Source organism: Urocampus carinirostris, chromosome 7 (genome assembly GCF_059441175.1).
Source record: "Urocampus carinirostris isolate Australia breed hairy pipefish chromosome 7, RoL_Ucar_1.0, whole genome shotgun sequence".
Lineage (NCBI taxonomy): Eukaryota > Metazoa > Chordata > Actinopteri > Syngnathiformes > Syngnathidae > Urocampus > Urocampus carinirostris.
The window spans coordinates 31,728,677-31,756,656 of NC_142355.1; the positions used below are offsets into that span (position 1 = coordinate 31,728,677).

General features: G+C 37.3%; 1 protein-coding gene and 2 non-coding genes across 3 annotated transcripts; 2 read left to right on the plus strand and 1 right to left on the minus strand.

Moving 5' to 3' along the window:
- Positions 1-164: 164 nt before the first annotated feature.
- On the plus strand, positions 165-26,789 carry appl2 (adaptor protein, phosphotyrosine interacting with PH domain and leucine zipper 2). Its single transcript, XM_088340572.1, has 21 exons — positions 165-305; positions 4,706-4,804; positions 6,642-6,701; positions 6,792-6,863; positions 9,612-9,699; positions 11,013-11,054; positions 11,134-11,192; positions 11,281-11,427; positions 12,673-12,755; positions 12,829-12,981; positions 13,516-13,704; positions 15,732-15,774; positions 15,912-15,968; positions 16,039-16,133; positions 18,490-18,645; positions 18,763-18,815; positions 20,834-21,008; positions 23,146-23,182; positions 23,254-23,424; positions 23,488-23,535; positions 26,197-26,789. Exons 1-21 carry the CDS (start codon positions 249-251, stop codon positions 26,326-26,328), a joined length of 2,016 nt encoding a protein of 671 aa, XP_088196698.1. The 5' UTR covers positions 165-248; the 3' UTR covers positions 26,329-26,789.
- On the minus strand, positions 25,446-25,517 carry trnag-ucc (transfer RNA glycine (anticodon UCC)). Its single transcript has one exon. It is a non-coding gene; the product is annotated as a tRNA-Gly (tRNA).
- trnag-ucc (transfer RNA glycine (anticodon UCC)) lies at positions 25,702-25,773 on the plus strand. The gene has a single exon. It is a non-coding gene; the product is annotated as a tRNA-Gly (tRNA).
- Positions 26,790-27,980: the final 1,191 nt, after the last annotated feature.

Here is a 27,980-nt window from a genome sequence, read left to right on the forward strand (position 1 = left end):
AATATTGTACATTAATTTTTAGACAGCGAATTGTTTTATTTTCTAAAATAAACATATTAATACAATGGGACTATTTTAACATTTTTGTTGTTATTTGGTTTCTCAACCTCGCCTACAAACCAGTATTTTAAAAAAAAATTAAAACCCCGCATTCTTCCGCACCCGCACAGAGAATCTTGGGAAACGTAGTCCAACTTGCTAAATAATTCAAGCCTCGCATTATTTCTCACTTCGCTCCTGTTTACAAGATGCCGGCCGTTCACCACAAACTGCTCCTGGAAGATGCTTTGCTGGACAGTCCTCAGGTAATCCTGCGTTGTTCTATTGCATCAAATATTCGTCCAACAGACGCCACAAATTAAAAAAAACACAACGAACGATGCTAGCTAGCTCACTAGCATGGGTTGCTTTAGTTGTGTGGTCTATACTGCAAGCTAATGGCAGCAACAATGTATTGCACTGTGATATAAATCGCGCCATTTTTGCATTTTTTTTCCTATGGTTGCATGTTTTCCGTGCATTCATTTAAAAATATGTCGTGAATTACAGTGTGTGTTGGTTTGCGGCTAACGCACGAATCCACGTAATGATGTAATACCTCATTCCTAACTTGAATCTGATTATTTTGATTGGTCTCAGTGCTGCACCACTGGTTTGAAATGTCTTCACGTGGGAGTGGATTTTCTTTCTATTTATCACTTTGCACAAGACGTAATACGATACTGTCGCTGCTTTTTGTTGAAGATCTGTTAAGTGATCCCTTTTATTATGTTTCAGGCCTCACCTGCTGGGTTTAGTGTCTTGTTATGGTTGTTGACAAGCGCATGTAATACTTGAATCATGCAGAAGGTTGTTTGGGATGTGCTTTACATGCTGGAGGCTTCTTTTATTCTCTTAAATTGTACACATTATCAAAATAATGGAAGTTGTTGGTGATAGGAATGAGTGGAGAGGTGCTGTAAAAGGATAGTGGGATGTTTGGACGCGTTCTAATTGATGGGTAGGGCACATGTATGATGCGGCAGGGGTAAACCAGTGAAAGCTGTCGGGCCCTGCTGTTGATCAAAAGCGTGTGTTGTGTCACCCTGATCCGAGTGACATGGCCACTTTTTTTGTGTCCCATTTCATCTGGAGAGACGAAAAAATGACCAACTTAGATGACGAGGTGCCTAACTTGTTAGGGTTTTTGGGCGTTTGGGTTGGCCATGGACCAAAAATGTTTGTGTGTTTTTTGATATTTTTTCCCCTTTTTCATTTTCTTTGTTATTGTATGTTTTTGTCTTGCTGTCGGTCACCCCTCTTGAGGGATATCACCAAGGTAGATAGATAGGAAGTTCAAGCTCCAGTGTGTGTTATACAGCGTGTTGTGAAATACTGTTAAATCAAATAATGAGCAAAAACCCACGTAATAGTATCAAATATACTGGATCCTTTTAAAGAATAGTATGTTTAGAAATTTCAGACGTAACTTGAACCACCCTTAAAGAAGATGAGATGTTTGGCCACCATCTTACTACTACGGAAGCCCGAAGACCGTTTTGCCTTGGTAGCTTGTAAAAGTAGTACTTTCATATAGATAGATAGATACTTTATTCATCCCTGCAGGGAAATTCACATTTCCAGCAGCATCCCTTGTCACATAGAATATTTTCAGGAGCTTTTTGCAGATGTTGAAGAAGGCCAGCCTTCTGAGGAAGTAAAGTCGGCTTTGACCTTTCCTACATAGAGCTTCTGTGTTGGCAGTCCAGTCCAGTTTGTTGTCCAGCTGCACACCCAGGTATTTGTAGGTCTAGACAAATTCTACACATTCTCCTTTGATGGTTACAGGAACCGGGTGAGTTCTAGTTCTCCTGAAGTCCACCACCATCTCCCTGGTCTTAGTGGTGTTCAGGTGCAGGTGTTTGCGTCGCTCCATTGGACAAAGTCCTGAATCACTTGCTGCACACAGCTGAGCCCCATATGCATGCCGAGTCCTGTATTTCAGATTTCAGGCATTTTTTTGTCCCACTGTTTCCTTCTTAAGCCACTCACGTCAGCCACTTGGCTGCAAGCAATGGCTAAGCGCTAGCCGCTATTATTATTTAAGTTTGTCCATGTTAATGAAGATTGCATCTTTGACTTTTTTACCCCTCTCTTTCATTCTCTAGTCACTCATGTCAGCCTCTTGGTTGCAGGTTATGGCTTGCTGTTAGCCACTATTGCTATTGTTAGCTGCTCCTGCTTTGTCCTTAAAGGCCCGGTCACACAGCCTTTCACGGGCGTATCGAGGCTGAATCACGGCCAGAAATTTCTGCCCGTGAAGCAGACGCTGTTGGATGCTTTTGAGATCGCGATACAGACGAGATACAGCCGTGCTTTACACGCGGTAAGAAATTCACACGCGGTTGGCCGCGCAAAAAAGTTTTGCGCTGCTCAAAACTTAAGACTACGGGTAACCGCGGGCGGCACAGCGATGCAGCCGCGGTTACCAGCGATAAGGATGCGGAACAGTCGCCGGAAGGACGCGGAACAGTCGCCGGCCAATTTTGCACATTTTCCACCGCGGGCAACCACGGGCAAAAAAAAAAAAAATCGCAAAATTTTACCCACGATACAAACGCAAAAGGCTGTGTGACTGGGCCTTTAGTGTCACTCGTCTTCTGCAGCTGAATGCTGCTTAATCTCAGAGATAAAGTTTAAAGAATTATCATAATGTGATGGTTACACATTAGCCTGATAATTCAATGTCACTTACCAATTACAGTTCTATTTATATATGAGTTTATGAAAAGTTTCCGTCGTATAATTGCATTTTTTGCCATTATTAAAACAAATCGACTACGTGCTTGAGGCCAAATTCATACGTAGAACAGGCAGTGTTAGAATGTAAGAAAAATATAATTCAAAAAGGCTATGAAAACTGAGCAGCATATGTATCGGTATCTACAATTTTTGGATATCTGTTAAACCTTTGGTAAAAAGTAAACTTTACACCTTGTATATTTTATTGCTTTGTAGTTTTCTTTGACCTCTTTCCTTCCTAGTCAAAAGAGACTTTGACTCTTGGGTGTGTTCCTCGTTTTTTTCTATTGACCGTGAATAGGACAAGGGTTGTTTTGAAGTGGTTTATTGTAACTAATGAAGTAATGCCATTTACCGTTCATTGTTTTTAATGTTCACCTTTTTATACATTTTTCTTAGGTGCTGCACTGCATTTGTTTCAATAGAATAGAATAGAGTCGTTGTCATTGATTCAACAACGTACTGTACACATAGCGTTTCCAATGATATTACACGTGGCACTCTAAGAGAAACATGGACCAAAAGACATGAAGCAAAGAAATGTTTGGATAGATCGGCACAATCCACGTATCCGCATGAATTTAGGCAGTACAGTTGTGAAAAATAATAAATCAATACCATCTATTTCATGTGGGCGAGCAAACCCCTACCCCAAAAAAACGCCTTGAGAGGGATGGGCCCCCCAGGCTGTATTTACCCAAGACATAACACAAGAAGTGGCGGTTAAGGGATCCGTGGACCTTGAACTACACTACTACATACCTGTCAACCTGTACGTTTTTGCCGTACAAAGTACGTTTATTATGCACTTTAAGACATGTACGGCGTACAAGAAAATCTGTACGGAAAAACGCAAATTTGTCAATTATGGGTACCATCCGGTATACACCGACTATCTCTGTATCGTTTTTTTTCGTTGCAAACGAAACGAGCGGTTTGATGCTACCGTGCGCATGCTTCTGCCGCCTGTGGATTTCCCATCATGCATCATTCCGATCACACGTGAACAAAGTGAAAGCAGAGAAGTAAGCCTACATTTCAACATAGTTTTGAATTTTCTTTGGATACAATCATCAAGTCGCAATGGCCGAACCTGAATTAAAACGCCGTAAGTCATTCTGATCTGAAAACAACAGGCGGGATTGATTGAGTAAATTTGAAATACATGTGGTCTTAAAAACATCGGACTTCATGTGGTAGTTGTGTAGTGAGAGGAAGTCCGTCTCTTTTTAGAGGACCGGCTTTTTCGGCTCAACTCATTCAAGGGAGCCGGCTCTCAAACGGTTCACTTGCTTTGATGCATTATATTACGAATTATCATGTTGTATAAAGAAGTTAAGAAAAAAAGGAAGTATAAGAGGAGAAAATGATTCCTTTCATCAGTATATTAACAACAATAATTTAATGCAGAAAATGAATTAATAATTTGAATAAGAAAATGTATTATTCTACTTAATTATATTTGCATGTATTTTTTTTCCTTCTACAGGGAACGTCCAAGCTACTTAATTTTTGAACTTTTTTTATAATAAACCTCATTTATGTCGAGCAACTCAGTATCTCACAACAAAATGTTAATTAGCAATATATATGATATAACGAAACACATGTACAATATAACATGTTAAACTACATAAATAAACACGTTTGGAAAAAAAATATGGTGTAAGATTAATTTGTATTTTGGAAGGGAAAATACGACGTAAGTTCATGGAGCCGTGGAGGTTGACAGGTATGCTACTACATAGTATCTTGTGATACGTTACCTTGTAAATGTTCTTGCTCAATCGGGATGGCACTTTTTCACTTTGTTGTGCATTTCCCTTGTTACAATGACAATAAATTATATTCTATTCAATTTTATTCTAATGTAGTGTCCACTAGAAGCAAACATTTGAATATTTATGTCTTTTTACCCCCACAGACCCGTTCGTTGCTTAGCGTGTTCGAGGAGGATGCGGCAAACCTCACGGACTATACCAACCAGCTGCTGCAGGCCATGCAGCGTGTTTATGGAGCTCAGGTAGACAAGTTTAATGTACAAGTCACAACATTAGGTATACCCAATACAAAGATATCTCTATCCACAAGTTTGCAGATGGCAGGAGACAATTTCGCCGTACAATAATTTCACGTTATGAAGTGGGATAAGAGCTTTTTTTTCGGCTCTTCATTGTGGCATTTTCCCCACTATGCCACATCCACTAAAAATTGTTTCACGTAGCCAAAATATCATACAATACAAACTTTGGGGTTTTTGTGTATAGGTTGAGTTATATCTCTAAATTTCATCTTATCAAAAAGACAAGATGAAAACATCGTGACCGAAAAATACACACAAAATGACCAAGATTTCTGCTAATGTTACAGCTTATATTTTTGTACCTTTTGTAGTTTTCTTGCCTTGTCAAAACTACGATAATACCTTACCTCACGTCAAGTCATGTTTATTTGTATAGCCCTTAATCAGAGTCTAAAAGGGCTGCACAGACCCCAGATTATTGCAAACCACAGACTACTATGACACCATCCCCTGTTCTCAAACCTACATGAGAGCAAATAATACACAGATATTGTCAACATAAAATATAGGTTATTCATATGCTATAGAATAGATGTGTGTTTTAAGCTTAGATTTAAACATTTCTACTGAGGTTGCAGATCGAAATATCAGGGGGAGAGCATTCCACAGCACCGGGGCCCGAATGGAGAACGCTCTCGAACCTGCGGATCTCTTCTTGGCTCTTGGGATCACTAGTAGACCAGCATTTTCAGAGCGAAGGCTCCGGACCGGAACATAGGGGGAAATTAAATCTGAAAGATATGAGGGAGCAAGTCCATGCATGATTTTGTATACTACCAACAGAACTTTAAAATCACATCTTAAGCTAACAGGGAGCCAATGCAGGTTAGCTAAAATCGGGGTCACATGAACAAACTTTCTTGTCTGAGGTAAAAGCCTCGCTGTGGCATTTTGTACCAGCTGAAGGCTCTGGATTTTGGACTTTGGGAGACCCGAGAGTAGTGCATTACAGTAATCGAGACGGGAGGTCACAAACGCATGAATTATAATCCCCGCATCCGACTGAGACAGCATAGGTCGAATTTTAGTTTGAATCTTTGATTTTTTTTTTTGGGTGACAATCACATCGTATTATTTTATAATTGCTCTAGACCCTCAGGATCTAACACCCCTGCTTAATGTTTCCACTCTAAGGTGGAATAAGATGTATTTCAGCCGCTCTTTACGACATAAACTCCTAGTTATTTAGCGAGACCAAAAAGCGTATAAAGTTCATACTTGCTTCATATGTCTCTAAGATCCCAGTCTGCCATCGGGTGATGTCATTTAAGATCCTTGTCTGCTATAGGGTTCTTGAGTAATAAAACTTTCAAAGTCCTATATAATGCTGGTCTGCTTTTGGTTTGCGTCAGACTTATAAAAATGCTAATATGGTATTGTTTGAACTACAATGCGTTTCTCTTTATTCAGTTCGGATTCCCGTCTTTCGTAAAGACTTCAGCAATACACTACTTTTTTTGTACTGTATATTGACACCATGAGTCCCAAGGCTTGTAGTTATGCTAAACGAGGTAGCAATTATCTCCAGTTTTACAGCAATTTCACTTTGCAATCCCCGCTTCAGAACAAATTAATGTCTTATCCCGGGTGTACTGTAATTGGAAGTAAGCAAGTATGATCTTAATCAAAATGAAGTATATGTACAGTATGACACTGTAAATACAGAACACTTCCGTCGGATTGCGTAGCAGGGTTTGGGTGTGCCTAAAATTGTGGCAAGGTCTTTAAAGATAAAAATCCACAGTGGTCAAACTTTTGCTTTTGTTTACAAACAAAGAGTGAGATGGGCCTGGCTACAGAACAGCTCTCACGCCAGCTTCTTGCCTACGAAAAGAAAGTAAGTACACAACAATGGACGCTAAATCAAACTGGTGGAGTTCATGTAACACATGTGATAATTTGATGTTGGTTGTAAATTTCTCTGTAGAATTTTGCTCTCGGTAAAGGGGATGAAGAAGTTGTTTCCACGCTGCAGAAGTTTTCCAACACAGTGGAAGAGGTATGCATTCCTGTGTATAGTTCTGAGTTAAGCATTTTTAGGGGTTCGGGATGTTGCAACATTGGAATGTTTCACTGAATATATTGTCCTTATTGTATGATTTCCAAATCACAACCGTTTTTAAATTTCAGTCATTTCAGGGTTCCCGCAGATCCTTGAAAAGGCATTAAATTCATTATTCTAAAATTAAGGCCTTATAACATTTTGTATTCATTTTTCAAAAGTCTTAAAAACGTGAACACATTATTAAGATTATATTTGTTTGAACTAAACAAATTCCGTAATATTTAGCAAATGTCTTTTTTTTTAATAATTCACCGATTTACTTTCGTGGCAACACCGTGTGACCCCTATAATGGAACTATCAAAACAGTGACGTGGTTTCAGTCAGGCCATTCAGAACAGACACATGTCTTAGGTATACCAACAATACACATACCAACGTCTGGCAGAGACGTTTACTTTAGACTCGAGGAAAGTTTGGGCCGAACAAATTCAGCCCAACCTGACCCGTATCGCGGGTATATAAACCCAAACCCGCCCAAACTCGACGGATTAACTTGAGTTGATAAACGAGCCACAAATAAACCCGAAGCTTTAATTTGCCGCCAGAGTAAACACAAAGCTTTACTTCAGCCATGCATACTTCAGCGCCGAACTGTGCGTTTCGCCTGAACTACGCATTGTGCGGGTTTTACTATCTTTAATTTTGAAAATCGTTTGGATTGAAATGCATTATTCTTTACTGCAATCAGTATACAAATTCGTCCCTAGGTTGTTGCCGGAGCTCCACCATAAATCTTTTTTTTTTTTAAGTATGCTAGATCCAACACTGATAAAAACAATTAAATTACGTTATTTCTTTAAATTCTTTGAGTCCTGATATGAATTACTAATCCCAAGAAAATGGAATCAATGAACCAGACCGTTTGAAATAGAACACATAATTTATTATCACAGAGAATCAGGAATAGGAAAAAAAGAGGGGAGGGAAGGCGCCGGAGATTATGTGACTTTTCGACTGCTGAAAGTCTAGAAGCTACTAGCAAAAAAGTAGCTTCTAGATATATATTTATAGAAAAAAAACGCTTATTCCCAAGAACCAGCAAACATGGTATTAAATCTGGAACCGTCCTCTTGCGGGGAGATTTGGTCCGGATGGTCGCAACGTATATGTCCCACGTGCTGAACACAAGGCCGCAGTGCAGGCCTGCACAGCCGCGCCAGTCAGTCAGCCAGCCAGCCAGCCAGCCAGGTAGCCAGCCAGGTAGCCAAAAAGAGAGCGCTATTGCTCAACCAAATCTTTTTATAATGACGCTCGACCTTTGAGTGTGGTCTTAGATATCTTATATCCGCAATATCGGGTGACGGTGTTTGAAATTGCTAAACTTGTTACAAAACCAAAGAAGTGCGAAATTTTGCGTAATGCTCTGTACTTCAAAATGTCGCTCCAATACACATCATTACAAATGGTGAGAACATTATTTTATGAATACATTGCCTATCAGGTTTCATTATGGTACATGGTGAATTAGCACGACTGGAAACTGTCCAAAAGGGGACGCAGTCGTTACATCCAATTTAGAGCGAGCCACCCGAGCTGTCCGACTAATATTTTTCACCATTGCTAAATGCTGTGCCAGGTAAGGTGTTGGATGCACAATGTTTTGCATGCCAGAAATATTTGTGTTTTCTTTGTTTCAATTTTCTTTTTTGTCGACTCAGTATTCGATTTAATTTCAAAAGGCATTAAAAAGTCTTGAATTTAACTTAACTTTATCTTAAGCTGTAGGAACCCCTAATTTATGATTTCATGGATTTAGTCATATTTAATTGTTTTACTTTACTTAGTTGCAATTGTGAGGCTTCTTTATTGTTTCATTTGGGTTTTGATTAGTAATAGTGCAAGGCTTAAGCTTGTTATATCAGTTCCAGTTTGAAGAAAGAGAACTCTTTCCAGTGGAAAATGTCCACTCTCTTGGTTTTGTTTTTCTTAGGTTTTCACCCTCCCAGTATAAAAGTAATCATCAGCCATGTTGACTGCACACTCATGAATCCTACGAGCTGTTGTCTTGTAACACATTTATGCACAGAATATTCAGTGATAATAAAATTTGGAAGAGACCGCTCATCACAGCTCCCGCTGTTTTTTTTTCAACAAGTAACATCAAAATATTTTCACTACATTTTGTGTACGTCTTGTACACTTTGTGTCATGATTAAGACACTCTATGCAGACTTTTCGAAGCAGCTGGAAATCTGTAAATTTGAATTATGTTGTCGTTCAGGCACAAAAAAAGCAGGACTGCGTCCTCAAAGAAAAACGACAGCGAGGAACATAAATGCTTAGAATCTTTCTAACAAGTAGTGTCGGCTGAGTATTATAGGGTTGTGTGAAGTGACTAACTATCAAGTATGTTATTTGCTATTGGCCCAATAACTGACATCATATTTGCCCATTATCGGTTCAATAGCTATCTCGCATCCATAATTATTTTTTGATATTATCATTGAATGATTTAAATTATAGTCCTTTTTAGCCAAATGCAGTACACAGTGTCATTTCCTAACATAAATCAGTGCTACCACTGTAGTTGATCTGTTGAACTTCAGCCATTACATCTATTGATAGGGTGATTACCTCGGATTTTGCAAGGTTGTTACCGCAACAAACTTTTCTCACAAAAAAAATGACTTTGAGACGTTTGCGAGTTCATGAATGTCATTAACATATTTTTTCTTTGGCAGCTGAACTCACTGCACTTGGAGCTGGCCAACCAAATGGCGGACACAATGGTCTTCCCCTTAATCCAGTTCAGAGAAAAAGAGCTGACGGGTAGACGCACTACCGCTTTCATTTCAGCAATTTCCATGAAACACTATGTGGATTCTTCTTCTTGAAATTCTGCTCGTAGTCAATAAATTTTATAGGGCACTTATTATTGAAATGGAGGCTGATGTGAAATCCTTTTGATATTCTTCCATTACGACTCAAAGATCAGTTCCACACTGGAAAATATAAATACTACAGTTAGGGTGATTTTTTTTTTTTTTCATATTTAAATAAAAAATGTTTTACTTTACTCTACTGTAACCCCTGGCTACTTAATGCTTTGTACTTTGCCACATCAATGCATCGCAGGTTGAAAAATATTCTGCGATCCATTATTTCCAATCTCATATTGCTGTAAGCGAGGGCAGAGCACATTTTTTCAGGACTGTGAGCTCTTTTTCTGCTATTTTGTCAACAAAAAAAGTGAACAGCACTTTTGTGACCAGAATCTATTATCCTCAATCACATATTGTTGCAAGCAGAAGGCACATTTGTCTCTTTTTTTGCCATAACTGTATTTCCGCCTAAAACGAACTGCACTTCTGGGGCCATGATCCATTATCCCAAATCCCATATTATTGCGAGCAAGGGCAGAGAGAACAGATTTGTGTCATGCGCGACAATTCTTTTTTCCCCTTTCTTCATCCTAAAATGAAATTCACTGTTATGGCCGCGATAAAGTATCTATCTATCTATCTATCCATTAGTCCCAGTTGACTGAGAGCTAGGGCTGAGAGAACAAATTTGTGGGGGGCTCTTTTATTTCTGATCTTTACGCCTTAAATGAACAGGACCTTTGCAGAGTGCATGTTAAAAATGGGGAGGGCTACTTAGCAGGTTTTCGTCTATCGGGGTATTATTCTGTTCCCCATTAATCAGGGATGACAGTAAGTAACAACTTATCATGTTATCACTATGCTGTTACTTAATTATTATATTATTGTATAGTTGTGATATTAGAAGTGATTAAAACATCTGCCTTGTAACTGAATGACAATATATATATATATATATATATATATATGGATAGATAGCCAGCCAGCCGATAATCTACGAATTAATCCATCTGATTTTAAAAATTTGGAAGACTAAATCATGTATTTAAAGACACTGATCGTATCAATGATTTCTCATGACGGTTAGAAATCAAATTTCCTAGAAAATCACAATGACCCGTTAGTAGTAAGCTATTCTCAGAACCTGTCCGCGGGCTACTCAAGTGTTCTTCGGGGTCTACCTGGTGCTCGCAAGCACCACGTTTGTGAGCCCTGATTCAGAGATTGTAAACTGACTTTCTGTTTTATTGTATTTTGCAGAAATAAGCACACTGAAGGAAATACACGGCATCGCCACCGATGGCAAGTCCACATCAAAATTCGAGGACATAATTGTTAATCTTTTCAAACATGCATCATTTATGTCTCTCTATTTATGCAGAGCATGAGGCAGCCATGGTCAAATACAGCCGCTTACCCAAAAAAAGGGAAAATGAAAAGGTGCCGCTTTCCCCCCGCCGCTATTCATCTCGAATGAATCGGGGTTTCTTTTTTTAAATGTGTGAAATTCATTTTTTGGGGTTACCAGCTGAAGGCCGACTTGGTTAAAGAGGTGGCGTACACTCGCAGGAAGCAACACCAAGCCTCGCTGCAGTATTACTGCGCTCTCAATGCCCTGCAGTACCGCAAACGGGTGGCCATGTTGGAACCTATGTTGGGCTACACACAGGCGCAGGTTTGCAATAATGTCCTATTTCTCAACTGCCAATTTTGTTCATACAATATTCCCTCACTTTTCACGGGGCAATCTTTTTCATAACCACCAGTATTAAGTGAATTTCGAAGAAGTCGGAACCGTGTATTTACAGTAAACCCTTATTTACCGCTAGGGTAAAATTTAATAAACATTCAAAATAACCATAGAAAACGTCTATTCATTTTAAACATGCAAGAAGAACAGGGAAAGACCATACAATAACCTTAAGATGTAAAAATCCAACCTATTCTAAAGGTCCTCCTCTGAACCCTTTCTCTAATTAATTAGAGTCAAAATAACCCAACCCTGGCATCTAAAGCAATCTTCTTTGCAAGTGTCAAATAGTCATAATAATGCGCAAGCGCTTATTAATGTTCAAAATAATAATCATAATTATTAAAACAAGCTGTCATGGGCTAAAACTCTGAAATGGAAACCTTTTTTTTACAATTATTTTACAATTCAATACTTGATATTTGATGATACATTGAAACCAAAGAACAAACCCTTATTACAACATATATAAAGGAACTGTATTAAGTTTTATAATTTTTTAAAAGGATTATAAACATACTGTCTTACCCAGTGTTTTTCAACTTTTTCTGAACCAAGGCACATTTCTTTCATTGAAACAACAATCTTGCGGTACACCACTAGTTGGTGCCGTTGCATCACTGGTAAAAGTATATAGGAATGAGAAAAAGCTTTTACTAGACTGCACAGGCACACAAATTGGATAATTTACCACGGCACAGCACACTAGTGGCACAGTGGTTGAAGAAACACTGGTCTAGTCAATCAGAATGCACAAATATGATGAACAATGCAAATGAGTGAGGTAGTGAGACTGTTTCACTAATTGTGGGATTTGTAGTACAGACACAAATAATACAGGCAAACTCCGGCTGATTAACTAAAAAAGGCTTGTGTATAGGTTGAATTCTCCGCGATAGTTGCGTTTTCTTTTCTGCAGCCAAAATGCCACCGTTATATCCGTCCATTTATACTATAAATTTTATAGTGTTAGTCCATGCTTTTGGGAAACCACATGCAAGAACACCTTGTAAATGGTCAGAATGCAGCACAAATGTCATGTATACAGGGTATAAATGTGTCAAATGGTACCCAGGAAATAGAAGGTAGTTCTCCCATTGGTTCGAATGTAAAGTACGTATTTATCTGTGGAAACTATTATTGCATTTTGTCGTCTATATCCTTTCTCAGGTTATTTTCTTCAAGAAAGGACTGGAGTTGGTATCAAAGAAGTTGGACACCTTTCTCTCCTCTGTCTCCAACATGACTCAAAAGTAAGTAGCAGCCACTGACGCTGAAATTGCGTTTCTAGTCGAGTTTGTGCAAAAAATATGTTTCGATTCTCAGCATCCAGGCTCAACTGGACCTCGAAGCCGAGGCCATGCGGGTGTCCCAGAAAGAACTCCTTTCAGTGGATGACTCGGTCTACATCCTGGACAAGGAAGGCGAGTCTGTCAATCGTACGTTGGTACAGAAGGCCGGCTTCCTCAACATCAGGAAGTGAGTATGATAAATGACCTGCCTTCTTTTTGTTCAAGAGCACATTAGCAGTTCTGATATGTCAATAGTTTCATAGATACTCAAAATAAGGAGGGAATATATTAAATTGATTTTGAATTGGCAAGGAGAATTTTATATTACGCTCACAAGATGATACAGAGTTTAAGTGCACATAGGACACCACCGCCCTTTAATTTCATTTTTAATTTAAATTATGCGTAGACTAATTCAGTACTAAAACTGAGCATTTTCAGTATATTTTTATTTTATTTTATTTTACCATAATGCCTACCAACATGTTTCATTTTAACACAACAGAAAAAATAGTACTGGAACTTACCAAAATTTTAGGGTATTTTCAGTATTATTTTCTATTATATTTATGAATGTTTTTCTTATGTTATAAAATAGAAAAAAAATATACCTACACTGAGCATAACTTGTGGTATTTTATGTATAACATGTTTTTCAATAAAATTGTGAAAAAATACTAATACTAAGCAATATTTATGGTATTTTTTAACATCTCTGCAGCAAAACAGGCCTGGTGACCACAGCATGGGATCGCCTGTACTTCTTCACCCAGGGTGGCAACCTGATGTGTCAGCCAAGGGGGGCTGTGGCGGGGGGCATGGTCCTAGACTTGGACAACAGCTCCGTTATGGCCATCGAGTGTGAAGACAGACGCTATTGCTTCCAAATCACTTCCCCCTCCGGAAAAGCGTACGTATATTTCTCCTTGAGTTATTGGGTGTTTTCTTGAACAATGAGTTGACTTGACTTTGTCACCCAAAATCGATAATAGAAATAGTCGACAATGAATTCCATTTTTCACTATTTTCGCCAGATACGTTTTCCAACAGAGTGAGGCATCCCTACATGGATATAATCTCTGCTAAGAGTTGCACATGCGCATAATATAAGCATACAAAAAAGGCAGCGTCAACACAACCAGGGTTCCCACGGATCCTTAAAAAGTCTCAAAAGGCATCCATCTATTATCTGCACCGCTCATCCTCAGTAGGGTCGCGGGGGTGCTGGAGCCCATTCCAGCTATCTTCTGGGAGTGGGCAGGGGACACCCTGAACTGGTTGCCAGCCAGTCGCAGGGCACACAGGGACAGACAATTCGCTCATTCACACCTAGGGAAAATTTAGACCGACCAGTTAACCTGACATGCATGTTTATGGAATGTGGGAGGAAACCCATGCAAGCATGGGGAGAACATGCAAACTCCACACCGGAAGTTCAATCTCGTAAACTCAGAACTGTGCCGCACACTCGCTAACCACTGCTCCGTCGTGCTGCTATCTTAAAAGGCATTGAATTCCTTATTCTAAAGATAGAGCATTAATTGGCTTAGAATGTCTTGAATCCAATTAAAATGAGTCTTAAAATGTGAACACATTAGTAGGATTTATACTTGTCTAAACTAAAAAGATTTAGTAACATTTATCATATTTGTCTTTTTTAACAACTTTAACCGCGTGACCACAATAATGGATATATCAAAACAATGATGTGATTTCGGTCGGGTCTTTCAGAGCCGACACAGGTCTTAGGTCAACTTTGGACAGAGAAGTTTACTTTGGCCCATAGGAAAGTGTCAATTTAATGAGAAGTGGACGTTTTCTTCCTAAGTAAAGTCTGTGCCAGGTAGTGTGTACAAGGCACGATATTTGTTTTTTCTTTTGTTTGTTTCAATTGTGTTTTTTTGTCTACTTGATCTTAAATTTGGTTTGAAAAAGCATTAAAAAAGTCTTTAACTTTCCTTAAGCTATAGGAACCCTGAGGAAGTATGCGTACCCAAACTTCTAAAGTTTTGGAACATTTTAGCCTGGACACGGCCACTAAAAAGAATACTTGCAAAAGGGACCTTGTGTATCATGGCGGTAGCTCAGTGATGCATGAACATTTAAAGAGCACGTCGGACAGTTGAACAGGCGGACTCTCCTTGGTAAAATCCAAGTCACGTTCAAACCAATAGGATTTTGATAACATGCATTGTACATTTTGTACAGGTATATTTCACTATCCCAGCGATCCTGGTGAGGATTTGCGGCGCATGAAATAAATGTATGGATATTTTGTTATAAAATAGCGCTTGAACCTTATGCCAGACTGTGCCTTAAAAACGTATTAGAAATGAAGTAAATGCAATCCAAAGAACAGACGTCAGTTGTTAAACAGTAGAAAATGCCAAAATTCAGTTGTTAAAATAGTTTGATTTCAAACTGTTGGGAATCGTTAAGTAATTTGAATGTATTTCACAAAATGCACACAATATTTATGTGTTTACAGTTTTACTGCTGCTAATGAGCCATTTCTCAGTTTACAGGGATTTGATTCATTTTTTTTATTTATTTGCCTAACCCTAAAATATGGAAAAAGGTTTATTTCTGGATTGTATCTCTACTGAACAAGCACCGAGCCTCATTGGTTTCAATTAGTACATATTTGTTTTATTTTGGTACGAATCCAAAGTATGTTCAAGATGTTTTTTTTAAATTGTACCCATTTGTACCATTTGTTGACACAATATGTTCAACCCATTTTGTAACAATGATAATAAAGGTCTATTCTATTCTATTCCATTTCTACATATTTAAATCAACCTAATGATAAATTCATATAAAACAATAATTAAAATGCGATTATTCGACTAATGGTTTCAGGTATTGCTGTCGAATGGACGATTTAATAGTCATTAGTTGCAGCCCTACACTCATTTAGCACTCTATTATTTTTAGGTCGATGATTCTTCAAGCGGAGAGTAAGAAGGAATATGAAGAAGTGAGTACCAACATCAACCAGGGAACTCTAACTATAGCCAGTTTTATGGTCCATAATGCTAGCGTCTCAGCCGCTAATGCTAACGATGCAATTTTAGCATGGCAAATTGATTTCTCTTTGTGCTTTCTTCCCTTCAGTGGATTTGCACTGTGAACAACATCTCTAGACAGATTTACTTGACTGACAATCCTGAGGTACGGTATACTCACATCTCCTCAATATTTGTAGTTTTTTTTTAGCAATTTCCTTGTTTGGCGGGTGTAGGCTGTGGCCATCCGATTGAACCAAACAGCCATCCAGGCTGTCACGCCCGTGACCAGCTTTGAAAAAAGGCAGGAAGGATCACCTGACCCCGACAGGTCTGTTGATAAATTTGTATTCTTTTATTTTAATCTAAAAAAAAAAAACTACATTTAAGAATATTCTGTCTGACTGTATCAGAGTGTTGCGTTCATGGTGTCTTATTGTAGGATTTTATTATTAATTTTATTACCATTTTTTCTTTAAAGCCAGAGTGTGTAATATTTGACCACTTGATGGCACTGTTATGTGATGTGAACAATGATCAGTGCCACAGATTGCAACAACACAGCAGACAAACATGGCGGCGACTTAAGTAGGGATTCCACTTATGTGTAAGAAATAGAAAGTTCTCGACCTGTGATGTTTTTTAATAAAAAATAACAATGGTATGATATTTTATGTATATGCCTAGTTTTCAAATAAATGTTTTTTTAAACCGTACCACTAGAAGGCACGAAATATTACACACTGACCCATTAACATGTGAAAGATATTTTAAAAGTTTATTCATTTTGTTTTGTTGTATTTTATTTATTTTTTTGCTATTGTTTTTTGTTTAAATCAGGGATTAAAAAACATTTATCATATTTTCAATTGTATATTTTCTTTAAGAAAATAAAAGATATTGTATTGAAAATGAGGAAAAATTGGTTCCTTTTTAGCATATTTTTAATAATTTATTATTTATACATTTATTTCTGTGAAAACGTTGTATTATCATTATTACCGTATTTTCCGCACCATAGGGCGCACCGGGTTATAGGGCGCACCCCCAAAAAATAGTTTTTGGTCCTATATTTGACATACATAAGGCGCACCGGATTATAAGGCGCTACAATGGGAACGTCGACAAAACAGTCAGATGATTCAGTCAAACTGATTACCCCCTTAACATTCCCAAAGCTTGCAAAGAAGCAAATACGTGTCGTAGACACGTGCGGATGCGGTGTCGTACGATGTCACTCAAATGCATCATTTCAAATATCATTCGGAAGGTTAAAGTCTTGGGATTCAAGAAATCCCAACCATTGCATATGACGATAAACACTTGGAATTGAGTTTAATTCACTCAACTCATCACAGCAACATCAAGATCCTTCTAAAACAAGATACCGGGAAAATATAAAGCCGCATAGCTCACCTAAGTTGTCACGTTCAATAATAATACGCAATCATGGTCTTCTTACAACCGTGAGTGTAGTAAATCCAGGAGAGTAAAATGTTTACAAATACAGACTAATGAAACAAGTTTCTTTATGGCGTAGTTTAGCAAGCTTGCTATTCAGTCATCTTTTTCGGCCGAATGCAGGGTTTGTTTCGGCCCTCTAGCCTATCCGAGGCTCCGAATAACTTTAGCCAATAGCGATCGATTCAAATGATGATTAACACATTGGTTAGCCAATGAAACGCCGGTATATAAATCCCAGCATACACCGCGGACTACTCCACGTTTGGGGGGAAATCGAGTCGGCGGCCGTTGCGTAAGTTGCGAGACCTTGCGATTTAATATTGAGCCATATATAAGGCGCACTGTATTATAAGGCGCATGGTCAGCTTTTGAAAAAAATCAAGACTTTTAGGTGCGCCTTATAGTGCGGAAAATACGGTATTTGTTAATGTACCATATTTTCAAATGTTTAAAAAAAAAATGTAAACTAGATGGCGTCTAAGATTGTAGGAATAACTTTTTTGTATGATATATTTTTTTATTTTATCATTTTTATTTAAAAAGATTTTTATGATATATTTCATAGATAAAATTGTGGTATTTTCTCTATTATTTCTTTTAATTTGTATCTATTAAAAATTGCTTTATATTTTATCTTTTGTTTTTTATATACAATATTTCTGTAGCATTGGGTTATTTTCAGTAATATATTTTTTATTCATATTTTATTTATTTATTGAAAATTTTGTGATTTTATATAAATTTTTAATATTATATTTTTAATTGTATTTATTTTTACGCTTTTATATATGATATATTTCTGTAGAAAGAAATGTGGGATATTTTCATTATCATATATTTTTAATGTATTATAGATTTCATAAATTTTTAGGGACAATAATAATTTTTGACATATCCCTGTAGAAGTAATATGTTTTTTTAGTGCTGTTTTTTAAATTTGATTTATTAATTAAATATTTTATGAAATTTCATTTTTTTATTTTTTTCATTTTATTTATTTTTTTATACATGATATATCTTCGAAAAAAATATGAGGTACTTTCAGGATTATATTTTTTGTTTATTTACTGTGCCATTAATTTTATTTAAAAAAAAATAATTGTGTTGCTTTTTTACATATAAAATTCCTGTAGAAAAAAACCCTCCCATTTTATGTCTGGAATATTCCTTTTTTTTTTCTTAAAAAAAAACATCTGACCCTGAAACAATGTCATGCCCCATAGAGCCAAGCCAGGTGGGGTGTACTCCACCACTACCTCATCCCAGAAGTCTGATTCCGGTCCGGAGCCTGAAGACCTGATCGCTCCCGGAACGCCAATCCAGTTTGATATCGTGCTGCCGGCCTCCGAATTCCAAGACCAGAACCGGGTGGACGGCAGGTACGAGCTGGACCCCCAACAGCTCCTTACATTATTTCCAGGAGGCCCGAATGCCCCCTAATAACCCCCTAATGGTCTTCCAGGACTGTAATCAATATGTTTTCCCTTTCTCTGCAGGCGCACGAATCCGTTCGGCGAAACGGACGACGAGTGCTCCAATGAAAGCGACGGTAAATTTAGACACATTTCTTCAGTAGACCCCCAAGATACAGCGTTCCCGCCTTTTTTCTGTTTTCTTTTTATAGTGGGAAACTAGATGGGTTTTTTTTTGCCTCTCCTCTTTAACATTTCCCCCACTATATCACATCAACTACAAATTGATTTATGGTAATTATAGGTGTTTTTTCCTTTTTAATTATGCAATGTCTGGTGCGACTTATAGTCTGGAAAATATGGTAACTATGACTCATTTCAGTAGAGAATTAACTAGGCACCTAATCAGACAGATGGATACTTTATTCATCCCCGTACGGAAATTCACACTTCCAGCATTATCCTTGTGTTGAAAAATAAAATAATAAAATAAAGATATAGAGTACAAAAATACCCAATATAACGTTTGCTTTAGAGTATTTAAATAGTGCTACGGGAATACACACTAATAAAAATAGGGTAAAGTGCAAATGTGGGGGTGGGGTTTAATGTGGGCTTTTACTCCCCCGGGTGGAGTTAAAGAGCTTCATGGCATGAGGAAGAAATGATCTCCTTAGTCTGTCCGTTGAACAAGACTGCGACAGCAGTCTGTCGCTGAAGCTGCTTTTCTGTTTGGAGATGATGCTGTTTAGTGGATTTAATGAATTGTCCATGATTGACCGCAGCTTGTTTATTAGTAACGCGCATTTATGGATGGACGAGATTCCCATCGTCCCTATTGAGTGAGATCTCTTAGCAGAATCAGTGGGGAAATGTCTAAGAAAAGTCACACATTGTGCTGCGATTAAGAGTCCTTCGCAGTGGTTAGCACATTTGCCTAACACGTGAAAGGTCCCCAGTTCGAGACAGAGTAGAAACATTTCCCCACTGATTCTGCCTAGACTGCGATCCTACTCAACAGGGAAGGTGGGAATCTCTTGCATCAATACATGCGCGTTACTAACTACACTAGCTTTGTCAAATGAAAAGAGTCATAGTTATCATACTTTCCAGACGATAAGTTGCTCCGGAGTACAAGTCGCACCAGCCCAAAAATGCATAATTGAGAAGGAAAAAACATAAGTTGCAGCTGGACTATAAGTCACATTTTTGTGGGAAATTGATTTTATTTTTATTTACCCAACACCAAAAAGATACATCTTATCTTTTAAAGCAATTTAAAATAAAATACAATACAGAAGAACAAGCTGAACAAGTGTACGGTATACGAACGTTACATGATTGACATACCTCGTTAATGTCAGGAACAATGTAACACATTAAGAGTTTTTCAGATAAATCTAGCATCAAGAACATGCTTACCAAACTATAAGCTTCGCAAAATCACAAAATCCAATAATATATTCATCTCTGTGTCACATTTACCGTTCAACAACTCCTCCAACTCGGGAGGTAAACGATAAGTTGCTTCCTTTTTATGTTTTGAAACGCACAACAGGGCAAGGTGGAATTTTTTAACACAAGCCTAGAGCTCCCTTGTCCAGTTTAGCGTAAAAATAACGTATTGAGTTATTTACAGGACCAGTAACAAAAATTATTTATTCCGCAAAATACTGTACTCGCGCTGTGGGCCTGTGCTTTATTGATTTTTTTTCAATTTGACATTCAGAGCACTTGGCAGAAATAGTGAAGATTAAAAAAAAAAAAAAAATCAATTAAACATTAGAATTCCCCTGGTCCGCACCAGTTTTAAGCCAGAACCGCAGCTAGGGAGATCTGCAGGAAGGACCCTTTTGACCATCCACCTAAAGAAAGTTCAAAATAAAAAAAACAAGCTGCGCTGTATTTAAGATCAAATCTACTGCCTTTTCGCAAGTCATTTATACCTTAGTGTTTAAAATATAGGAAAAAAGTAGCAACTTGTGTTGTGGAATTTATGGTATCTAATTCCATAGGTTTTTAGCCCCTGCTCTACCGCAATTTTCCTTTGTGCTCCCCACTTCAGAAATAGTATCTCGGGGTCTACTGTATTTGGAGGGTTTCGAGTGAGTTTTCAGTTTTCCTCACTGTGTTTTCTGGGTTTTGGGGCAAGTAGACTCCCTTTTGCAGCAGGTTTTCGCAGTTCGCTTTTTGGGTTCCATGGCGGTGCGATGCGGGGACAACCAGGAAGTGATCTATGAAGCTATGAGGCAGGTTCTTGCCGCTAGGGCCATCCATAACATCTTCAGGACCACAGAGTCCCACTTGATGGTCACCAGCAGCAGCTTGAGGTAAGCAATGCACTTGCTGGTCTGTTTTTGAACTTTTAGCTAGCTATTTTGGGGTTTTTGGGGGGGTTCATATGCCAAGATTGTGACACATGTCCTTGAAAAGGCCAGGAATTCATGGAAAATAATAAATACACTTTACACTTTTTTTTTAAAATCAGGGGAAAGTTTGCATTAAACAAAAATAATTATTTCAATGTTTTTTATTTAATTTATCCACTTGTTTATATTAATACCTTCCTACATATTTTTTGTCACTACATATAAATGTAAGTCCGCATATCGCCCACTAGATGGCGCCATCGCCATAGACAAAACAGTTTCTGGTTTCAAATTTAGATTAATAGATTCTTGATCGATTCATACATTTTAACACTTTTTTGATTTAACACGGAGTAAACTTCTTTACATAAATAATTTAAAAGTAAAAAAAAAATAGATTCATTATTTTTAAACATTTTAAAAATTATAAAAATCACAAGTCAAGTCATTTTTATTTGTATAGCCCTTAATCACAAAGAGTCTCAAAGGGCTGCACAGGTTATTGCACAGACTATTATTTCAGACTATTATTACACCATCCCAAAATATCTTCTTTATATAAATGATCCAAAGGTAAAAAGTACGAAAACAAATAGATTCATTATTTTTAAATATTTTAAAAAGTATTAAAATAAATATAAATAATAAGTTAGAAATATACAAAATATCTGAAAACAAAAACTGAAGACTATGAAAAACAATAAAAATAAATAAAAAAACATTTTAGATAAAAAAATAAAACAATAAATGGGAAAATACATTACAAAAAGTATAAATATATATATATATATATATATATATATATATATATATATATATATATATATGGGTTAAAGAATACAAAACAAAAAAATGCAATAAAGTTAATTATATTTCTAGTAATTACCCGCAAAAATGGAAAAACTATAAATATTTCCCTTTTTACACCAAGCTCAACAAAACCTTTTTTTAAATTGATTGAATTTTTTTCAAGAAATGGGATTTAAATATTGATACTTTATTTTATTTACCTATCATAGTTTAAGTAGAATTTTACCCAAGAATGTGTATAAAGCAGTTTTATGCAATAGCTTGCAATTCTTAAAAAAATATATCAAAAATGAAAACAAACAACTCTTGAAAGTCAAGTCATGTTTATTTGTATAGCCCTTACTCAAAAATAAAAACATTTGATTTTCGCTGCTCCTTAAAAGAAGATGTTGACACGCGCAAACCCAATGTTGAATTAGGTTTCAAGAAAGTATATCAATACATTAAAGAAGCCAAATCATTTGTTTTGTATAATATAATGTATACCTGTCATCATAAAAATTATATACAGTATGTAAATTATGAATACAGACGCTGCCCTACGTACGCGCAAGATCGTCTGTACGTTGAATTTGTTCGTAAGTTGCTTCAGTGCTATATTTTGTATGTTTAAGGTTTATAGAAGTATGTTTAAGGCTTGTATAAGTAACCTGTATTGTTTGGTACTAAACAATCAACATTTCATAAAATAATATGCTCTATAAAGATAAATATAGTGGAGTTTAACTTACTTTTGGAGGATAAGCTTCAAGAGGTCCTTCTCAGTGTTATAGAGAGGCCGAAAAAAGCGATCCAACCATTTTCTCAACCGCATCAAGCTTTCTTATTCCACTTTCATTTCAAATGAAACGGCTCGCCTCTTCTTTACACTCTACACCAACCATATTGAATGGATGCACGAGATATTTAACGATAAAAACGTCAAAGGTCTTAGCACGCTGGAGATACAGTAAAGAATGTTTACACACGAAGTAGGAAGAGGAAGCCGGATTTCTTCTTCGGCGTAGATGCCGGATGACCCCTCACAGCGCCACACGCCGGTAAACACTGCAGTAATGTCCTGTACTCTGAAAAAGGTGCATATTACAAAATTAACTCACAGCAATGTCCGGATATTTATCGATATCCCGAAAAAAATGTTCGTATCTACCATTTTACGTAAGTCGAATGGTCGTAAGTAGGGGAGCGTCTGTACATTCAAAGCAGCAGCAGTAGGATCTTTGAAATGTTGGAGTTGAATGCTAATATGGAGTAAGCAAATGCTTCCCTTATTTTGTATGTCTTATAGGTTAATCGACCCTCAGACTCAAGTCACAAGACTAATTGTGAGTCAATAAATAAGTCCGTTTTGGTATTTTTCTGCACCGCGACCTGATAATTGTATATTTTTTTGTAGTTCCAACTGGGTGAGGTTTGTCAGTTTGCAGCCCACCAGGAGAACAGCAGGCTGATGGGTTTGGTGGTGGAGGGCCGGGCCTGGAGCGGCGGTGGGGATCGAGACAAGGAGCAAGGCTGCGAAACGTCCTACAGCGCCTTCGTCTTCGAAAGCAACACCGAGGGAGAGAAGGTGACATCCTCAATTTGGTACGCATGCTCACTTTAATAATGTTCCTTTGTGTTATGATGACAGATTTGCTTCACCATGAGTTTGGCCAAGGATATCGCAGAGGCAAAGAAGGTACGTTTTGGGAATATTTTGGGGGGAAATGAAGGGAATGGGCAGGTTGCCAGCCAATCACAAAGCATTGTGCGATTCGTTCTTATTTAAAACAGACAAAAGTATTGCTTTTCCACTACAAAATAATGCAACACTGATATATATTTTTTTCAAAATCAAATGTTTGCTCTATTCCGTTTTCGAGGTCTTCGTTTGTTTTGGAAATTTCGAAATTCTAGTTCGTTTGGCAATTTGCATACTCGGCAGTCGATCAGAAGCCTGCATCGAATAACTTCGTGCATCCGGACTTTCCCGAGCGTTATAAGGTAGTTCTTTTCCAAAGTAGACGGTCAGAGAACATGGGAAAAATGGATAAGTGGTTAGGAATCAAGCCAAAACCTTAGCCCCAGAAGAAATATTCAAAAGAAGGTAACAAAATTGATGACGCTACAAAACGTAAATGTACATTAATAGCATCATGGAAAGATGAGTTCACGCGGCTTGTAGCAGACGACGCAACGCAAACATTGCATGAATGAAGATGAGTAAATACAGGTACATACTGATGGCAGATGGAAAACAGCAATGTCATATACATGCAATGAATGTTATAAGTAGATTTATAATGAACTTTATTTTAAAGTGTTGTTCTGTTATATATTCTGATTATTAATCCTTAATACTTTGCAACAATGTTTTTTTGCTATTAGTCGTCCTATTGCTTTTCATGTTGGGAAAAATGGGACAGGCAATTTCAGTTTCAGACACTGGTATTATTATTGTTATTTTATCATTTTTACACTTTTTTTTTTCGTAAAATTGAAAAAACAATATTTGAATTAAGAAAAAAGGGTATATTTTTGTATTTTTTTATTTGACCATCATTATTAAACGTTTTTTTTTCTCTTACAAAAAATGGAAAATTTACTTGAGCCAAGCAAAAAATTTTGGTATTATTTCTATTAGTATAGTCCTTATATCATTTTGTTTTTGTAATTGAAATAAATATGACTTTAAATTGAGAAAAAGTCAAAAGTATTGTTCTCCCACTATCAAAAAATATTATACCTGTTCCAAAGTCTGTTAATTTGCTTATTTGGGGTTTTATTTATTTTTGTTTTGTATTCCTATTGTTTTTTTATCATTTTTAGAATTTTGTTTTTTTAGTAAAATTGAAAAAACAAAAATTTAAATTTTAAAAAGGTACGTTTTTTTCTATTTCCCATATTTATTTAAAGTTTTTTTTTCCTTTTACAAAAAAATGGAAAAATCCACTTAAGCCAAGCAAAACTTAGGGATATCATTTCTCTTGGTATTGTCATTATATTATTTTAAACTCTTTGTTTTTGTAATTGAAATAAATATTACTTTAAATTGAAAAATAAAATTAGTCACCAATTTACTTGCCATGCATGTTTTTGTGGAATGTGGAGGGAAATCTATGGAAGCACGGAGGGACCATGCAAACTGCACAGAAAGCTGGATTTAAACCCATGACATCAAAATTGTGTTGCAGAAGTACTGACCACTTAACCATCTTAAGGATTACTCCCACTATATATTACCATATTTTAAAACATGTTTTTTCCGTGGTTTAGAGAAAAAGAACTGGGGAGTTTTGAGTACCGTTTTTTAAATTTTAATTTACGGTCTTTAAAAACGTTTTTTCTAAATTAAATCCCACAACAACCAAAACAGCGGACGTAGAACAGAAAGCGCAATATAAATGCAGCCCATTTATCAAATAAATCGTAAAAAAATATATTATTGATTAAAATGCAAGAAATAGTTCTTGGAAAAAGGATGTTTTTATTCCTTGAGGTGTCAAAGTATTTTTTCGTGCTTATTAAAAATTATTCCCTTATCACATTTAATGGTAACTATAGTTTGAGATGCTTGATTAGAAATGTTTCCTAAAGAAAAGGTTGCTCTGCGTTGGCCGGGAATCGAACCCGGGTCAACTGCTTGGAAGGCAGCTATGCTCACCACTATACCACCAACGCTTGTTGAAGACATCATGAAAAACAATAGGACCGCTCTCAGGTTGCAGAGTCTGGCCTTTTTCTGGCTCCGCCCCTCTCTCCTCCTCCTCCAATGAGACTCTCCGAACTCCTTACTCCACCTCTCATGCGGCCGGAAAGATCTGCTGCCGGAATGTTCAAGACACTCGACATTCCTTTTCCACAAGCGTTGGTGGTATAGTGGTGAGCATAGCTGCCTTCCAAGCAGTTGACCCGGGTTCGATTCCCGGCCAACGCATTCACTTTTGATCTGCGAAAATGAAAAAAGGGCACGTGAAAAAACAATTCACTGGTGGAATGAAAAATCGGTTGGTTGTCAATGATGGACATGGAGAAAAAAATTTTTTTTCTTTAGAGGGACAGTGTGTAGTATTGAGCGCCTCCCAGTGGTACCCAAAAAGCTTTTATCCAGTAAAAACAAACTACCATTGATATAAATACTGGGCAAAAATACTTATATATTATACCAATGTTCATTTTTATCAAAACAAAATTATAGGCTGATAATTGTGTACTGTATTCCTTACCACCATGGAATTCCCGTGGTCGGCGTAACGTTATTCCGGCATCTTGCTGTGTATCACTGGCCCTGGCTTGTACCAAACAACACAGTGCCATCTAGTTGTCGTATATCACAAAATCGAATGATTTTCTGTGCCAGGATCCATCGGCTCTAGCGCAGCTCATGAAGAACATGCCGCTAACCAACGACGGAAAATTTCTGCTACTGGATGCAGAAACTAGCGAGACGCCGGACGGTGACGGACTCGAGGATCTGGAGTCCGAAGCCTAGACCGCATCCCGCGCCCCCATGAATGAAGGACTAGGTCTGAGTTTTACCCCAATGTCTTTTTTGCACTGCTGGAACCTCAACATGGTACATTCCAGGTGTGATCTTTATTTCTGTGGCATGAGCGGAAAACTGGTACAAAAAAAGGACTAAACATCCATACAGTCATTTAATGAGGTTCTGTGTCCACTAGAGGGTGCAATCATATAATTATGTTCGAATGATAATTTCTTGCTAGCTTAAAAATGATTCAAATTGCAGTTTTTGAAAAAGTGTCCACAGAAACCAAAATCCTTTACAGCAGCAGTATGAAAGCTACTGCCACCTTGTGCATGGAGGACAAATTACACTCCTTGGAATTCAGCTCCACCCCCTTATGGTACATTTTTGTCATAGCATCACAGTTTGATAGCTTAATTTGATAATAATTGGCAACAAGCCCTGTATATTTCACTTCCTAATTGTATAGTGTCTTGCTATTTTTCAATCACTATTTGTGTCCAGTAGAGGGTGCAATCATAAAACTGTTTATGTGATCTTTTGTTGCAAGGCTAAAAATGATTGTAAATTCAGTTTTTGATAACAAAAAGAAATATTTGACAGCTGCAGTAAGAAAGCTACTGCCACCTTGTGCACGGGACAGGCATTATATTCCTTGGATATCAGCTGCTGTGCACCCCCTAGTGGTACCTTTTGTTCTAGCATCTTAACGCAAAATTATAGCTTAATTTGATAAGGAATGGTTCGAATTTTTTCGAATAAGTTTACATTTTTTTAACTTAATAATATTGTTTATTGCTTGGAATTTTTCACCACATTGGCACCTTGATTTATGCGTTCAATACATCCCAATTTGCCTTTATCCTGTCGTATAACTATACAAGGCAAATAAAATTTAGTTTTTTTCAAATGGAATGTGATGTTGTATAGTAATGTTAGGAGTTGGATTTGTGGCATTAAGCGGCGTTGCCTAGGAAATGGGTTAGTCCACACGTGAGTGTGAGTGGTGGCCTACAGAAGCTCTCTGCTATTCTTCTTTTTTTTCATATTCAAATTTAAACACTCATATGTTTTGCACATTAAAAAAGGGTTGTCAAAATCGACTATGAAGGCTCCGGATTGCACTAAATCAACATTCCATCCTGTAATGCCTTTAAAATGACTGTGTGTAATATTTCACCTCGAGGGGGCATTGTAGGTTAGAATAGAGCATTAGAAGAAGACAGACTACGGAAGCCCAAAGGATCTCATTATGCAAATTTCAGAAGCTTACCTAAATATTTTCTTGCGTGAGTAACAAAAGAGGCTGATTACACCTGAAGCAGCTAAAAAGAGACAATAGACTTGTGTAAGCAGGTAACTTAGGCAGCTAGCAAAGAAGCTACAACAAAGGAACAGCTGACGAGACAAGAGCTGGAGTTGGTTAGAGCTGGTGTAAGCAGTTGACATAAGCAGCTAGCAAAGACGATACGACAAAGGAGCAGCTGAAGAGACAGTAGCTTGAGTTGGTTAGAGCTAGTGTAAGCAGTTAACTTAAGCAACTAGCAAAGAAGCTACGTCGAATGAGCAGCTGGAGAGACAATAGCTGGAGTCTGTTAGAGCTGGTGTCAGCAGTTGACTTAAGCAGCAATCAAAGAAGCTATGTCAAAGCAGCA

Coding starts and splice junctions, on each gene's coding strand:
- appl2 (XM_088340572.1), top strand. CDS start 249: ATGCCGGCCGTTCACCACAAACTGCTCCTGGAAGATGCTTTGCTGGAC. Junction 12,982..13,515: donor GGCTTCCTCAACATCAGGAA/GTGAGTATGATA, acceptor ACATCTCTGCAG/CAAAACAGGCCTGGTGACCA. Junction 21,009..23,145: donor GTCACCAGCAGCAGCTTGAG/GTAAGCAATGCA, acceptor TATGTCTTATAG/GTTAATCGACCCTCAGACTC.